Here is a 17689-nt window from a genome sequence, read left to right as displayed (position 1 = left end):
CTTTTCATATTATTAATTTAATTGGGTTTAAGAGAGAATAACTTTTATTTCGTTCGTTTTTATTTTATGACTTTATCTCTTGTCTTCTCTGTAGTGTAAAACTGTGGTTCTTATTTATTAATTAAATTAAATAACATTTATTAGACAGTACTTTTATATATCAGGCTTTACTAACGTAGCATTAAAAAAATAACATAAAAAGGTAAATAACTTAAATAAATAAATAATATATAGTGTTGTAAAAACCCTTGTAATAAAACTATAAAACTACTAAACGAAATCGTCTAAAAACATTGGGAGTCGGCGAAAGGTTGGCGACGTCTGATTGAAGGACATCAAAACTAACAATCCAGAAAATGCTCGTGAACCCTTTTAAACTGATAGAAAAACTTACGTTTAGGGCGCTCGCTTGTTTATGGTCAAAGTAGATATTGACATTTATTGGAACTACATGAAATTATCTTGTTTATGATTACATTTGTACACTGAAATATATTATTATGTCTAATATATAGGGGTTACGTATTCCATTTGCATACGCACTGCTTGTACGAAGTAAAAAATAAATGGACATATCTAAATTTATAACGTGTTCATCAAATATATAAAAAATATTATATAAAGATTTTATTCTGTGAAATTGGTGAATATTTAAGTGTCATTTTATTTTCTAACTTCCCTACAAATAAATATTGGTATCATTGGTAAAATAAATAGTATTAGTATTGGTATAATAAATATTGGGAGGGATACATTAAAGTTGCATTAAAATATTAAATAAATACTGAAAGTCTGTCGAATATCAAACGGAAAGTATAGTGAGGCACCGAGGTAAACCAACGACTCATAATACTTTACGAGTAACGCCATCTATGAAGCTTCGACGAAGCTCAAAAGCGGTTCATAAGTTGACGGGATGTAAGTGTTCGCGGCATCATCATCATATGATGCAGCACCTACAGAAAGAGAGCGCATGCGTGGGTTTGGAAATGAACCTTCAAAAAACTAAATCGATGACCAACCCCTAAAAACTACCAATAAAGATAAGAAACGAAAACCTAGAATATGTAGATACCTACATATACCTAGGTAAACAAGTCTCATTTCACCGGAACAACAACTTAGAAGAAATAACTAGAAGGATAAACATGACATGGCAAAAACACTGGGCTAACAAAGAGGTAATGAAGGGCGACATGCCGCTTTCTGTGAAAGAGGAAGTAATAGATAGTAGCATTCTTCCCTGTCTAACATATGGCTCACAAACTTGGACGTACACGAAACAGGCAAGGGAAGAAATTAGAATATGTCAAGCCGCCATGGAATGATCCATATTAGGTATACGAAAGAGAGATAAAATACGCCGCACCAAAATAAGAGAAAAAACAAAACAAATAGATTTCTTAATTCACTCCATGAAACTAAAATGGAAATGGGCAGGTCATATAGCCAGAACAACGGACACTCGACGGGTGAAGCGTGTCATCGTCCTATGGAAAGGACCAAAGGGAAAAAGGAAAAGAGGCAGGCCTCGTAGAAAATGGACCGACGACATCAAAGATATAGCAGAAGACAGATGGCAATCAAAGGCGGAAAATAGAAAACAATGGACAAAGTCGGAGGAGGCCTTCACCGACACGGGGTTTCTCATCTCATAAATGTAATAAAATAAGAAAATTATAATAATAAATAATTCAATTTTAAATTAAATAATATAAATTAAAAAAAAAATAAGAATGTTAATTAAAGATATAACTTACATACAAATACTGTAAATATATATATATATATCACTGTAATTGAAAATGAGAAAATAAAAAGGCTTATTTATTTATTATTATTAAACACTTAAAAATATAAGCGTTTACGGCGCGGCACGTACCATCTGTCGCGCGAGCAGCGTGGCGAGGTGCACGCACGTGTTGGTGGCCAGCAGCTGCGCCGCGCTGGCCGAGCACGCCGCCAGCGCGCGCGACACCAGCAGCGCGCCCGCGCACACGCACCTGCGGCGACAGCCGGCTGCGTGAGACCGCCGTCGGCCCGCCGTCGGACCGCCGTGAGCCCACCGAGCTCGAACCGGTGTATTGGCGGGACGACTCAAGGGCGCTCGTGTGAGCGTATGTGTCGGTAAATTCGAGTGAACTTTGTCCCTCTTCAGTTCGTCGAAATCATAAATCAATAAAGTAAAGTCCTTCTTCCCGGATCGAGGATATTATCGAGTAGTAATGATTATTAAAAAGAGATTGATCCGCATATTAGAACTGACATCTCCTCGGAAAAATCAATAAATAAAAAGACTCACTTAGCAGATATCGGCGGGTTGAGATCCTCCTTCTCGGCAGCCACTGCGAGCATCTGCGCGATTACCTTGACGGCTTGAAACCTTTGTATGGCCATCTTCTCTGTTATGTTTTGCTGTTAAAAGAAACATTTTCGTTTTTAAATCATTTTACAAATTGAGATTCAGCGACCAGCAACTCCTAACTAAAAAATATGTTACTATATAGAATCAACAAAAAATGCTGGTCTAATAGATTATTAAAGATCCTGGGATCCTGGTTTCAAAGACCAGTTTGAACCAAACTTTATTTGCTTAGTCTGCCAAGTTTATCTCAATGGCATCTTGGTATATATTTTAAAAAACGCATATAGCTTTTGATTACCTTCTCAAACTTGTCCATTATTCTGTACAGCTCGTTCATCTGCTTCTCCAGGTACGGCAAGTCCAAATCAACCTTAGTATTCCTGTCGTTTCTACCGCTGCCGCGACTCGTGTCACTCATCGAGCTACAAACTGAACTAGCTTTATTCAACGTCGGCTTATCTTCCGAGTTCTTCTTTTTCTTATTCTTCTTCTTCGTCTCTTTCTCAGGTTCATCCGGACTCTTGTCGGGCGGCTGATGGCTCGTATGTGGTTCTTCGGGTTTAGTTCCAATTGCATCTTTAACTTCTCTGTTGACATTTGCTTCGTTGTTAGAATTCACATCGCTGTTACCTTTCTTGTTTTTACCTTTATCTTTCTTCTGTTCCGCTTCAACGTCACCGTTAACTGCTTTACCTTTTTTCTTCTTCCCAGATTTCTCTTCTTCGTTTTCAACGCCGTTCGTATAGTTTTTGGTATCGCGTAACAATGGGGCGATGATGTTCCGTATGGAGCTTATGACGCGATAGACTTTGCTCGTAACTGGATTTAAGAACGTGTCGAGTGTTGTTATGTTGTCATCGAATATTGGGTTTGAATGGCCGCTGTGGGATATTAAACGATAACATTTTTATTAATCAATTAGTCCAGGTCTATATATGTCTACCAAATTAACATTATTATCTCAATAGACTGACTAAAAAATTATTAACATAATTTATGTTTTTCAGTCGTCAAAATATAATATCGATTCTTACGCAGCGAGTAGTTTCTGCTTCAGTTTCCTAGCCTTCTTCTTAATCGCCTTCTGTTTCTCTCTCTCTTTCCTTTCTTGGTCCTGTCTGCCAGTTTCTTCTTCTACTTCTTTAGGAATTTGGTCTTGACTCTCTGATGTTGTCTGATAAATTTTTGGTACTTATTGAGTACAGCATTGTAAGTTAGTAAATAATAAGATATTTTTTCTTACTCATCAGCATTTTAATTCACTGTTATGACGGAAGCAGAAATAATAAAAAAATATTTGTTACTAAATATTTTTCTCTACAAGCAGAAATTAACTTAAAAATCTTCTACATTATAGTTAAAAATATTTTAAGAAATATTCTATATCTCACGGCTTGTCGTGGTCCCGTGGCTTTTTCTCGAATCGCTTGCAGATGAGACTCGAGTCTTTGTTGACTTGCGTCTTGTTTGTCCCGTATCCGCGACCTCAGGGCGTCTGCTTCTAACTCTGCAGCCGCGGCTAAAGCTGACAGACGAGACTTTACACCTTCCGCCTACAAAAATAAAGATAAGTTTAAAATGACAGCCAGTTGAGGTAATCTCTCGATCATTGGCATCGATGGCATCGGCACTCCTTCATATTGTAATGTCCTTTATATTGAATTATTTTCATTTTGCGCTCAATTTTTTATAGCTGAGCGCTGCACTGAAAATTTTGCAGATTAAAATAGTATAAAATAACCGAATTCAATAATTTACTTGACTTTTTTTTTCTGGTTCTCTATAATTTGTACAAAATTAACTATAAATGTTTTTGTTGACCTTACATAAACATTACTACGCTATGATACGCTATTTATAAACATTTACTTGGCAAGCATTATACATAGCTCGAAACGAAGAGTTATTTTGTATCTTTAGAGCAATTTCGCATTACAATTCACAGCCCGGCTAGCTCAGTCGGTAGAGCATGAGACTCTTAATCTCAGGGTCGTGGGTTCGAGCCCCACGTTGGGCGAATACATTTTTTTTTTTTTTTATTAGATATAATTATTTAAAATTTGTTGAAAATATTTTAATATTTTTTTTTTTGCTAAAATCCTAATTCGTTTTGAAGTTTATATAAAGAGTAGATTAAAATTTTATTTGAGGGTTTTTATAGATTTTTCATTGTAACAACAATATTTAATTTAACAGTTTCCAACCTGAAAGTTAGTCCGCGTTCAGGTGAAATCTCGCAATCGGAATCGGCCTACCTTCTCGCGCGCGGCGTCCCCGCGCTCCTGGCGCCGCAGCTCGCGCAGCTCCTCGACGCGCGCGTCGCGCTCCCTGCGGCGCTCCAGCATGCTGGCCACGTGCAGGCGCCGCGCGGCCTCCAGCGCCTGCCGCCGCGCGCCCACGGCCGCCTCGCGCGCCGCCTTCTGCTCCTGCGGAACGGCCAGCGCTCGAGGTGCTGTGTGCGATTGCTCCTCGGGAAACGACGGGTGAACGCGGACGAGCGAACATAATCAATTTTATGTCACTTTTTTAGCTGAGTGTTCTTTGAGAGCGGCATTTCAGTCATATTGGCATTCAAATTCGTCGTTTACGTAAATAAAATAAAAGTATCTGACACGAAAAGTTCACTTCTGACGTGAATTTAAAAAAAATATATTTTAAATTTGTACGCAATTTTTCCCAATCTTAAAGTGAAGGCAAGGCTGGGCATTGAGATATCAAAAAAAAATTTTAATCTATCTAAGAGATCCTTTCATTAACAGGTTTAAAGAAACCAACTCATCCCCTCTATATAAAGTATAGATTAAAATTGTTACTTATCCACACTTACCAGCTTATGAAGTCTATCGCGCCTCATCTGCCTCAGTCGAGTCGTGTGAGACCGGCACTGCTCCAAGAACTCGTGACGTCTGTTCTCTGCTTCCAACTGCTTAATGAAAGCTATTTCCCGTAACTTTTCTTCTTCATCATGGGCTTTGCGGACAATGTCCTGAAAAAAAAGACGTTTTCCCGATACTTTAACCATATAAATATATATAATAAATTTACACATATACATAAATTTTGTTTATGTTTTAAAAATGTTTATTTACATTGCCAATGGTAAAGTACCAACGTATATAACAACTCGGTTATCGAATTGGTTAATATTTCTTTATCGTCAATGTCTATGGGCAGTGGTGATCACTTACCACCAGATGACGAATTTGGCAATCTGCGTACTTGTATAACATGACATGACATGACATTAAAAAAATGTGTTGTTTTATTTATGTTTTCGAGGGCTAAGTTCAAAACACCCTGTATCGTAGGTTACCATAAAATTTTTGTATTGTATCCTTACCTTCAAATGTTGATCACGATTTTCAGTCGCCTTCTGAAGTCTCCTCTCCATCCTGATTCTTTTCTCTTCAATCAATTGATTTTTCGCTATCTACAATAATAATAAAAAATAATAAAATATTAATAATAATAAACTCCATCAAAATTTAAACAAACAAGAGAAACAATCACCTTTACTTCCTCGACCCGCGCCAGGAGCTGGTGAATCTTCTTGGCCCGTTCCGTCTGAAATTCTAGTCTTTGACGTTCAGCTCTCGCTTGCTTCGCTTGGAGTCTGAAAATTATAATAAAAGTTTTTCGACTAACATTATACAAGAGCAAAATCAATACATATATCAAAAACTTTTATTTACATTTTGAAGTCGCTAAGCTTCTGAACAATTTTTGTTGCAGTTTTCATTGTTGTAAAGTTTAGTACCCTAGAATGTAAATAAGGCATGAATAATATGTGATATGAAGCGAGCTATGAGTTAGGTGACATACTAGCATACTGCGAATGAGACCATGAGTAAACACCACCCCAGACACCACAAAACAACCCCCCTCCCCCTCTATACACCACACCAGTTATGTCAAAGTACTTGTATTTAATACCTGCGTAAAGCGTCTTGAAGGCTGCCTCTACGTTTGATACCTTGTGACAATTTAGCATGCAATTGTTGCGCTCGACCTGAAAAATATTTATTTTAATTTATTAATTTCATCTAAGTAAATAATAATCAGGATATATATAAGTACATATTTATTATTAGATTAGGGTGTGGAGTTTTACATGAAACGCTAATAGTAATTCTAAGGAATCGTCGATCGGAATCCATAAAAGATAAACCAATCTATCGATATGTCAACGCTAAGCCTGGTAAATGTTTTTTGCTTTTTTGACCACAAGTCTTAGCAGTCGTTTGTACACTATAGATGGTGATATGTTATAGCGCCATCTAGCGGCGAGTTACAACAGTATGAATAGTACAAAAACCAAATCCATGAATAAGAAAACATCTATGTGACAACTTTCAAGGCGTTCAGTTCAACTGTGTCAAATTCTATTTATCTGCACAAATATAACAAATATATTTTTATCTATTCATATATATGTATGTATATATATATATATATATATATATATATATATATATATATATTTCAACTAGAAATACACTAATTTAAGTATTGCATCAACATTTTACCTGGATCCCTAGCAACCAAGGCTTCCAAAACGACCAAAGTATCGACGCGTTCCGCCCACGACATCCCTGCGAGGGCCGTCTCGTATTGGTCTTCCAAGCTCGCAGCCAGCGAACCGAGAGTTTCTGTCGGACCAGCTTGAGGTGACGGATCTTCGGAAAGAATTTCTGCGTCCGTCTGTAATTTTGAAAAACTTGTATAACTTCATTTAATGTTGATTTCATTAATGAAAGAGTTAATATAGAGTTCCTAGTACAATAAATTTCATCTTGTAAATTTAAGTTACTGATAATAACATAATTAATGTAAATTTCATAAGATATACATTTTTTATAATTAATTCTAATGTAAAATTTTTAGAAGACTAAAAAGTTTTGAGATGTCAATAATTTTTTGTACGGTCTGTCAATGTCAATTGTCTTTGCCAATCGTGAATCGAATTCCATAATTTACTTCATAACATCACATCACAAGTCCTAATAATCCGGATTAGATTTTTTAGGAAAGAAAACAGATTAAATTGTTACTTATTCTCTGTGTCACTCGATATCTTTTCCTTTCATACGCCGAATGTATATGTAATGTATAGTATGAATAAATTACCCTTTCTTCAAATTAGCTGTTACGAATGATCTCATTACATTCAAAGAAAATTCAAACGTGAAACCAAAAGTGAAATAACATTGAATAATTAGGGGATTCGTCAATTGTTGTGTATAGTTCAATATCTGTACCGATAATTGTAGATTTTAATAATTTCATTTTATTGATCCCATGTTAAGTAAATTATTAAAAAATGTTTATTTTTAATGATTTACACGACAATCAAGACACATACTGAATTAAAAAAATATATTACCTCGGTATCGTCCGTTTCAGTGTCAATATCAATATCTGAAACTTGTTGTAGTTCCAATATTTGTCTATTTAGTAAATCTTCTTCTTCACAGAGCTTCCTTTGATCAACTTCCGATTGAAAATCTAAAGCCCAGCTTATTTTCCTTTCATTTTCTTCTATCTGTGACGTCATTTCCGCTATTTCAGACACCTCTGAGGGATCTGCTGCCTTTAGTATCTCATTTTGATCAGGGATTTGATCATCATCTTCCAAATACTTAAAAGTGGATTTGAATTCCGCTTTCCACTTATCAAAATCAAATACTTCTTCAGTACTTTCTTGAGACCTTGCTAAAGCAGTAGTAAGACTCTCCAAAGAAGAATGCAATCGATTTTTCGTTAATTCCGCATCATCGTCTTGTTTCGCATCTTTTATTCTCTCAGCTCTCTTAGTAAGTACCTTGCTTCGAGACGATTTCGTTCTTAAGCCAGTTACATCTGATTTTTGTCTAATCATTGAAGGATCTCTGGTTTTATGTTCATAATTTGGCTTAGAAGGAACGTTTATAACCTTTTCAGGATCCATATCTTTCTCAATTTTCTCGTCCAATTTTTCAGCTAATTGGGGTTGTTCTGATTTTGCACGGTCGACATTCGACACTTTTGTATCTATGAATTCTTTAACTTCTTCTTTAGGAGATTCCAGCATATTCAGAGTAGGCAGACTAGTTGTAGCAGATGGCTGATGGAATCTATTGGCCCAGTGCGATTTTGAATGTTTCTTTGATTCTCGACTCAATCGCCTTGACTTCACAGTAAGCCAGCCTTCGTTATCGTTTTTATTACTATCGACGTTAAGTACTTCTATTGAATTGGCAACATCTTGCAAGACCTGATGATCTTCTGGAACAAGAGTTTTCAAACTCTCGCTCGATTCTATTCGTGACATATCCATCTGTGCAATTGCGGTATCACAAGTTCCATAATCTTTACAATTTTTATCTTTTTCTAATGTTACATTGCTATTTTCTTTTTTATCAATTCGCTCGGCAGTCTTAAAAGTACTAGGTCTTGGAGGGCGTTTTTTAAGGACTTCTTTACCTGTTAATGGTTTTGCGTCACCAGACGCTAACTGCATATTTCTGTTTCGATCTATCGGTCTTTTATATAATGTACCTTTATTAGTTGAACCAGTTGGATTCGTGTCAAAAAGACTAGTGCGACCAGTTGTCAAGTTAAACGGATAACTACATTTATTGGTTTGATGTTTCTTTTGGAAAGATCGTTGAGTCTTAGGTACAGTTGAAGGTCGCATTTCTACAACCGTTGAACTTCTTGCTAATCTTGTTGGAGTTTTTACTTCTATTTTAGCTGCGTTCAATGATTTTGGTTTAGCTGCTGCTTGAGAATAAGCTGGTTTAACAGGTTGTTTGTTGTCAATGCTGGATTTAGCAAAATCATTCTTTTTTAAATCATGATCTTTTTTGTTCTCATCTACTTCATCAGTTAACATATCTTTCGGAGACTCTATTATACTAGAAGTTTTATTATCTTTTTCATCGTCTTTAATTGGTATTTCTGCGGTCAATCCATTAAATATGTCATTTTCAATGTATTCTATCGACTTCATTTGTACTTCAACTTTTATATCCTGTTTGTTTTGTTGTTTATCGAATTCTGTTGTATTTTGAATAACTTGCAAAATTTCATCATTTAAAACTTTAAGTTCACTGTTTATTGTAGGAAATGAATCCTTTACTCGACTGAGATTGCTGATTTCTTCGTTTTGATCAATAATGAGAGGATTTATATTTTCAAAAACACTCTCCTTGCCATTACCTTCAATGTATTTTCCGTTTGATTTTTCATTATTTATGGGATCGATTGTTTCAATAGATTTGTTATAAATAGCCGGAGTATCATCAGCTCGAATTTCAATGTTATCAATATTATTTTTGTCAACTTCTAATTTGGGAGAGCTTTCATTTGAAATATCAGCAAAGTTATCTTCAGATTTAGTTGGAGATTCTGTGGAAAACATTTCTTTGTCATCAATATTTTCTTTGATTATTATATCTGGAATAATATCTGTTTTATCGTTTCCTTTCTCGATATCTTGGTTAATCATATTTTCATTTTTCGCTTGATTAGCAGATATTTGCTTTTCTAAAAAATCACTTTCCATTGCATTCAGCTGTGCTGCAGTCACTTTAGCCTGGCAAGAAACGTCTTCAGAAATTTTATCAGAAATTGCTACTTTTGATTTAGCATGTTTAGGCGATTTTATTATAACTTGTTTTGCGCAAACATTCTGGTACTCTTTTACTGTTCCTATCTCAACAGTCGTGAGCTTCGACTCTTGTTTGTCCGGAATGTCATCCTTATTTTTTTGCGCGTTTATTTTAGATAATTTCTCTTCACATGTATCTTTTACATCTTTTTCTTTGATGTCAGATAACCTAGATGACTCTGTAGCAATTTTAGCTTCTGGTTTTGCGGTTATTTTAGAAGTAGCTATTTTGTTACTAAAAAATTCAATATTTGCTTTGGGACTAGAGCTAGGCTGTGCGGTTATCTTTGGACTGATTTTACCGCTACCTGGGCTAGCTTTACCGGTTAAATTGGGGCTATTTTTTCCACTGGGAGTATTATGCCCAGATAAACAAGGGCTGTTTTTCCCAGACACAGATGGTGAGCTCTTTACAGAGTGAGTGCGTCTTGACTCTGGTCTTACGAAATCTGTCTTTCTTATCTCCCATGCTAAACTCTGTGGTCTATGTGGTGGGGGTGTATTATCGTATTCCCATTTCAGTCTAAACCATTCTCCTAAAGCTTTGAAATCACGGGTATAATTCTCGAGCACTAGTATAACTTCTTGACACTCGCTTAAGTTCTCGTGAGATTCAACAGTATTGTAAATTTCACCGACCTGGAAAAACGATTTTTATATATTAACATATACGAAGTATATTGTGAATTTTAAAAACCCAGATCAACAAAAATTCCAGAATAAAATTTTGAGTAACTCAAAATAATACCTAAATATATAAATTCCATTAAATACGTTTTAATATATAAGTTTTTTAAAATACTTACAGCTCTTTGCAAATCGCCAAAAAGTAAAGCCCAATAACGAGCCCTTAATTCAGATCGCTTATCACGACCAGCTGATGCAGAACGGAGACGAGACGCCCTCGGTAGCGTTCGCCGAACAGGAGGAAGGGCACGAGGAGGCTTACGGGATACCCGAGCTTTAAAAGATATTTGCACATATAATTACAAAAATAACATCATCGACATCACAAAAAAATATATACAAATAAAAATTATAAAGAGCACTTCTAGGAAAATACTTTAAAAAAATGGAGTCTAAACTTTAACCAAGTATTCAAAAAAAAAATGATAATATTATACTAGATAAAACCAGCATCATCATTAGGGCGGAGCGGGTTTTAATTTCAGTTGCGAGATTAGTGTCACACAATGCTTGTTAAATAAGTGCTTACGGATCATCGCTATAAACACCACACACAGCAAGTCGGTTTCATAGAACGCTAATCGTCCATAGTCACCGCCTTCCTTAATCCATAAATGTGTATCCACATATATACGAAATATCGTCTATTCCACGCGAGATTTAAAGCTTGAATGTATGGAAATAATTCTTAACGAAATGCACGTCTGGCTCTATTTCCTACCGCTGCTAATACAGTCCATTTCTCCCACACCACTTTTGGGGGGTGGTAAAATATTTATACTTGAACTACACAGTTCATACATCATAGAGCGAAATTGAAAGACGATTTGTATGGTTCTCGATACGTTAGCCTTTACAAACACGAAATGATTTATTGAAACATCGGATACATATATCAAGGGCAAGGAATATCGATTGAAATCTAAATAGGAAAGCAAAATACAAGGACATCTACATACGACGAAGTTGCACTTTGAATATAGACCTATACCCATGTGGAATGAATGACATAACACTGCTTTATTATTACTTACTTATTTTAAACTATAAATAGTTGACGACGATGAAGAATTTGTAGCATTGAATGCGCTAATCACAGAAGATTCCAGAACGATTTGGAAAAAATACTTCTTACGCTCGATAGCCTATTTATTGTGGGTGGTTGTACGCTAGACCAATATCGCAGACAGTTTAAAATAGACTTATATTACATTTAATAAAATATATAAAATTAGAACTACTGATAAATACGGAATACTTTTTCTTTTAATACATACATTTAATATTAGAAGATGCAGAGCGTTTGATAGATTTTGATATATAGTATTATTATTTAAGTAGATGCGCTTCGCAGTAACACCCGCTTTAAATATAGACTATTGGCATGACAACTGTGAATTTCATGTTCTTGTAATTAAATATAATATATTAAAGCATTTAATTATCTTTCTAGGAAAGATACAAGTCGATACGATATTTACGCAAATATTATAAATGCGAAAGTAACTCTGCGTGCTGACTGTGTGTTACTTTTACTTGGCCAAGTCCTCATCTCCGGTTCAGTGCAGTTGCAATTTCAGATGCTGTGCATAATGTTCAATTCTAAGTCTTCATGTTTGGCATAAATTGACGTGATGCTCGCCGAAATTTAATAAATATTGGTATGAATCAATATAGAAACCAAACGAACTACATAGGATACTTTAATATACCTAACACGAGACGACCAACCCCTAAAACGCGAGAGAAACCGCGGGCGACAACCAATTGTAAAAATACATGAGTTTTATCTCGTAAAAGTACACAATTTTATGTTATTTTTACTTTTTAACATGTTGCGAGTCAAAAGATTGAGCAATTAAGATTATTCAGCAATTCAATTAAACGAGAACCCGGACTGTCGGAGAAGATTCTATTAATATTTTGAAAAATATACCACAGAAACAAGTCAATTTGATTAAAATTTAGCAGAAATTCCAAATCACGAATGAAAACACGAAAGAACCCAATCAGAACAACACCGTTTTATTAATAGAAGATGAGAAGTTAAGCCCTTCTATAGTATCTCACAGTGATGAAATTCCAGCATCATAGACAACGATGTTAGCACATAAAGAGTTAGGAATTCCATATTGTTAATGCATTCCAATTCAAATCAATTCTGACTGCCTCTTTGGTCTAGTGGATAGATATGTATACGGCCGCATATTCCGAAGAGCAGGGTACGAAATTTATTTGGTTTTTCTGATGAAAGATTCTGAGTAACAATAATATTTGTATTTATTTAATATCAGAAGTTGAGTTTATCAATGTTTCTCATTTTATATTATGAATGAATAAATACCGTATTTACAAAACATATTAATAAAATAAAATAATAATTCCTAAAATACAATTACTAAACATTAAACAAATATGGATATAGTACAGCATCCACTAACACGAACGCAGCTAAACTAGTCTACTGGGAAATTAAAAAAATCGATTCACATCTCTGCCTCCACAGACAGAAATAGTCTTTTGATTAACTCTAAATAAATATGCGTAACTCTATTAAACTTGGTTTCCGAATAGAAGATTTAAAATTGAAATCATTTGTCGAGTATATTACATTTTTGAAATACCTTATTTAGTTAATGTAACTTGAAATATTAATTAGAGTAAGTCAATAAATTTGCCACAGCTGGGTGAAGGTTTCTTCTTTTAGGGCAACAAGCTGCTCCAACGCCATTTGGTGATTACAGAAGTGGCACATACAGATCACGACGTTTTATTTTCACTTTTATAATATTGATGGGCTAGAATAGATCAGGCAAATAGGTTACCTGATTATGAATGGTCAACACCGCCCATACACATTGGTGCTGTAAGAAATATTAACCATTCCTTACATCAATACACCAGCGACCTTGGGATCAAAGATATTACGACCCTTGTGCCCGTATTTACACTAGCTCACTCACGCTTCAAGCTGTAACAACGATACTAAATATTTCTGATTGGCGGTAGTAGATCTGATGAGTAGGTGATACCTAACTAGACGGGTATTCCACGTGCTCAAGTTTACATAAATAGTATCCATTTTGAATATTTTTTTTTTAATATTTGCTTTAATAATCTTTAATATCACTTTAATAATCTAACAAAATTTTCTTAAATACCATTGAAACTAACATAACTACCTACAAATCGTTTTGTAAACAGATCGTTCCCTTTTATATTGAAACAAAATTCAAATATCTTGAAGTTACAAAGTAGGACGTTAACTTATATTGTTAAGAATAAAAATAGAAACCTAGACGGCAGACAATCGATATGACCTGCTGCAGCTGTCGGTACACGTGGCGGTTCTGAGCATCAAATATTCAAACAATGTATTGATTTAATAGCCATTATGTATGTTGATATTGAAAGAAAGACTTCAAAGTCAAACCGCTTAACGTATATAAGAGGAAATTCAATATATTTCGTACAATTGGTTATAGATCTTTTCATTCAACGGCCTCACATTTATTAATTAAAAGAAAAACAAACTTAACGAATATAATGTAGTTGTTTATTTTTTTGCTATCTATACTCGTGGTCTTCTCACGCACACTAAGACATCTTGGAAGCACGAGCGTCACTGACTCATAATAATATGCAGGCCGATAATAATTTAACGTGGAGGGGCGCGCTTTTATGAATAAAGTAACAGCCTGTAAGTGTCCCACAGCTGGGCTAAGGCATCCTCTCCCTTTGAGAAGAAAATTTGGCGCTTATTTCACCTCGCTGCTCTAAAGCGTGTTTGTGGACACACATGTGGCAGAATTTCGTTGAAATTAGACACACGCAGGTTTCCTCACGATGTTTTCCTTCACCGCCGAGTACGAGATGAATAAAACATAAACATAATCAGCCTGTAAATTTCCCACTGCTGGGCTAAGGCCTCCTCTCCCGTTGAGGAGAAGGTATGGAGCATATTCCACCACGCTGCTCCAATGCGGGTTGGTGGAATACACATGTGGCAGAATTTCGTTGAAATTAGACACACGCAGGTTTCCTCACGATGTTTTCCTTCACCGCCAAGCACGAGATGAATTATAAACACAAATTAAGCACATGAAAATTGAAGAATGAAGACCTGGGGTTGAACCCGAAATCATCGGTTAATTAGCACGCGTTATAACCACTGGGCCACCTCGGCTTATCAGTTATAGTATGTGCTTTTATATTTTGCTGCCATTTACCCATTTAGACAAGGTCTAAAATAGACCTGAAACAAATACTATGTCTATATCTAATTTTGTTGCGCATAATAAATAACTGATTCGGTTTTCTTTTCATTTCGTTATTAAGACTATTAATTTATTAGTTAATTAATTTATTATTTTAATCAACTAAAATGCCATTATATATTTTACTAGAGCTGAAAATATGTTGGTACAAGGTTTACATACCCCAACTTGCTTTGCCTTTGGACTCTAAGATGGAATAATAAAAAAAATATCATCATAATACTACACTCATAATAATAAGCTTGCACTCACATTTCGTCGCAATACAAATCAATCAGCCAGAAATGTTCGCCTTATGTAGCATTTAATTAATTTGGTACAGCAGCAGTTTAGCAGGTAGAAATTTATTTAAACATTTACACTTACAATAATAGAGTAAATATATGAGTTAACAGAGACATAATTTCTTTCCATATAAAGAAAAAAAAAGCTGTGCTGAATTCAAACAATCATAAATAATATTATAAATTTTTATTGGTGAGTTTATTTATGCTTTCAAACGTTACCTACTCAAACTATCATGATGAAAATCATGGAAATTCTTAATAACATATATTATTGTTAATAACAATTATTATTATTATTAACTTTGTGGTAAATAAGAACACACAAATATGGTAAATGATCTTTGCTCTGGAATGACTAATTTGTAATGATTAATTGACCTTCTTTTAAAATAGTGAGTTGATCATAAATGTTCACTTTCAATCAGAAACACTAACAGTATGTAAAATATAACCCACATGGATACCTGTACTCTTCCTTAACTCGGTCTGTATAATTACATTGGCTCATTCACCATTCGAACATTTGCTTTGGATTTATGTTTGAACAACTATACCCAGATGGACCTGCACAATTCCTTTTTCAAGAATTCACAACAAACAGAATACACAAAATCTTTTAAAGTACTTTTCATTACGATAAATTGTTAATAGATATGCAATAGAATCCTCTTAGAGCCGAGATGGCCTAGAGGTTAGAACGCGTGCATCTTAACCAATGATTTCGAATCCAAACGCAGGCAGGCACCACTCTATTTTCATGTGCTTAATTTATGTTTATAATTCATCTCGTGCTCGGTGGTGAAGGAAAACATTGTGAGGAAACCTGCATGTGTCTAATTTCAACGAAGTTCTGCCACATGTGTAGTCCACCAACCCGCATTGGAGCAGCGTGGTGGAATATGCTCCTAACCTTCTCCTCAAAGGGAGAGGAGGCCTTAGCCCAGTAGTGGGAAATTTACAGGCTGCTAATGTAATCCTCTTAAAAGGCCAAGTCTAAAATAACTATATTATTCGAGCCCAAAAAGGCCTACCAGTGGTCTTTTTCTTACACAGAAAATACTATAGTGTATAAGTGTAATACATAATGCATAAATCTAGCCAGTCTGATATCTTATCAAAATCATTTAAATAATTTTCTTTAAAGAAATAAAAAATAAATTAAATATATTAACTTACATACAACTAACAGTTTAGTAAATTATGGATATTTCATTTATAATTGACTAATGAATAAATTAGGTGTAACAATAATTTTGATATTTGCTATTTTAAAATTTAAAAAATAAAAATTGGCTCAACACATCATACACACAAAATAAAAAAGAAGACATTGTTCTCAATTCATTATTCCTATTGGATTATGCTTATCTTGAGTTCAATATAAACTAGAAATTAAGTTGAATGGTTTAAATTAATAAATATAATAAAAGTACGCCTACCCTATGATAAGTAGAATAGTAATTTAGAAATATTTAAGCTAATTTCATAAGAAAATTAGTATTAGACAATAATAATCCAAAGTAGTAACTGAATCAATGCCTAGATAATATTTACAGTCGGTTTTTATTGTGACTACTTCCGCCCACGGTTGTTATCACTATCGACATGAGATATATCTACCTTAATATTAATTATAATAAAAATGTATTGATTTACCTGGCGTATCCACGGCGACATGGAATGCCACTAGGTTCCTCGCTTCCCTACCTTCCTCCTGTACTAGCTGCCTTACTTCTTCCATACCAAAACAACCAATAATACTACTGGCTAACGAAAAACAAATGGTAAAACTGAACACATCGCTCTCACAAATACATTCGAGTTAAACAGTAAAATTAGATGAAAATATTATAAAAAATATTAAATAACAAATAAACTATGAAATTAACGCTTCAGAGACGGAATTAATATACAAAATCGAAAAAATGGAACGTTAAATATTTTCATAACAATTCCCGATTTGACAATTTGATTTGTTTTTTTTTTTTCACTATTCTATGGTACGCAATAGTTTAAGTTTATAAAGTCTACTATTCATTAAAATATTGATTTTTAAATTCGTAAATATATACTAATTTTTAAAAAGTATAAACATAAAATATACCAATAAAAATATCCTAAAACGTTTATTATATTTAACTTTAACGTTTATTATTATTTTTTGTGGTAGTGAAGTTTTACTATGTGTGAGAGGTTTGTTCGGGCTGAGTATCTTACCTGACTACATACTTAAATTCAGACAAATGCTCTTCGCCATTGTAGGCTATTATGGGATCGCTTGCGAATAATATCGTGTCGTCCCAGCAAGCAGAAAGTCCAATCACCAATTAATGTATTAATTATTATTTACTAGTTGCCCACACCATTTTGTAAGGGGCACATTAGTATTTTACCTAATGGTCATGGTCCAAATAAATATCAT

At 34.6% G+C, this 17689-nt stretch overlaps 1 protein-coding gene and 1 non-coding gene across 3 annotated transcripts in view; one reads left to right on the top strand and one right to left on the bottom strand.

Moving 5' to 3' along the window:
• LOC113395194 (S phase cyclin A-associated protein in the endoplasmic reticulum) overlaps positions 1-17259 on the bottom strand; it is a 61796-nt gene extending 44537 nt beyond the window's left edge. The window contains exons 1-15 of one of the 2 annotated variants that reach the window (XM_064218592.1): positions 16924-17259; positions 10823-10977; positions 7749-10655; positions 6892-7066; positions 6299-6374; positions 6058-6123; positions 5876-5978; positions 5706-5795; positions 5193-5351; positions 4621-4791; positions 3757-3918; positions 3400-3539; positions 2664-3246; positions 2303-2415; positions 1883-2003 (exon numbers count right to left, since the gene is read on the bottom strand). In XM_064218592.1, the coding sequence (XP_064074662.1) occupies positions 1883-2003; positions 2303-2415; positions 2664-3246; positions 3400-3539; positions 3757-3918; positions 4621-4791; positions 5193-5351; positions 5706-5795; positions 5876-5978; positions 6058-6123; positions 6299-6374; positions 6892-7066; positions 7749-10655; positions 10823-10977; positions 16924-17008 (5106 nt within the window). In that variant the 5' untranslated portion in view covers positions 17009-17259. The remainder of the gene's footprint in view (positions 1-1882; positions 2004-2302; positions 2416-2663; positions 3247-3399; positions 3540-3756; positions 3919-4620; positions 4792-5192; positions 5352-5705; positions 5796-5875; positions 5979-6057; positions 6124-6298; positions 6375-6891; positions 7067-7748; positions 10656-10822; positions 10978-16923) is intronic. The other variant, XM_026632765.2, reaches the window with a different exon arrangement.
• On the top strand, positions 4310-4382 carry Trnak-cuu (transfer RNA lysine (anticodon CUU)). The gene has a single exon. It is a non-coding gene; the product is annotated as a tRNA-Lys (tRNA).
• Positions 17260-17689: the final 430 nt, after the last annotated feature.

This window comes from Vanessa tameamea, chromosome 23, assembly GCF_037043105.1.
Source record: "Vanessa tameamea isolate UH-Manoa-2023 chromosome 23, ilVanTame1 primary haplotype, whole genome shotgun sequence".
In the NCBI taxonomy this organism is placed as follows: domain Eukaryota; kingdom Metazoa; phylum Arthropoda; class Insecta; order Lepidoptera; family Nymphalidae; genus Vanessa; species Vanessa tameamea.
The sequence above is the reverse complement of the archived record's forward strand: the minus strand, read 5'-3'. Positions and strand labels throughout refer to the sequence as shown.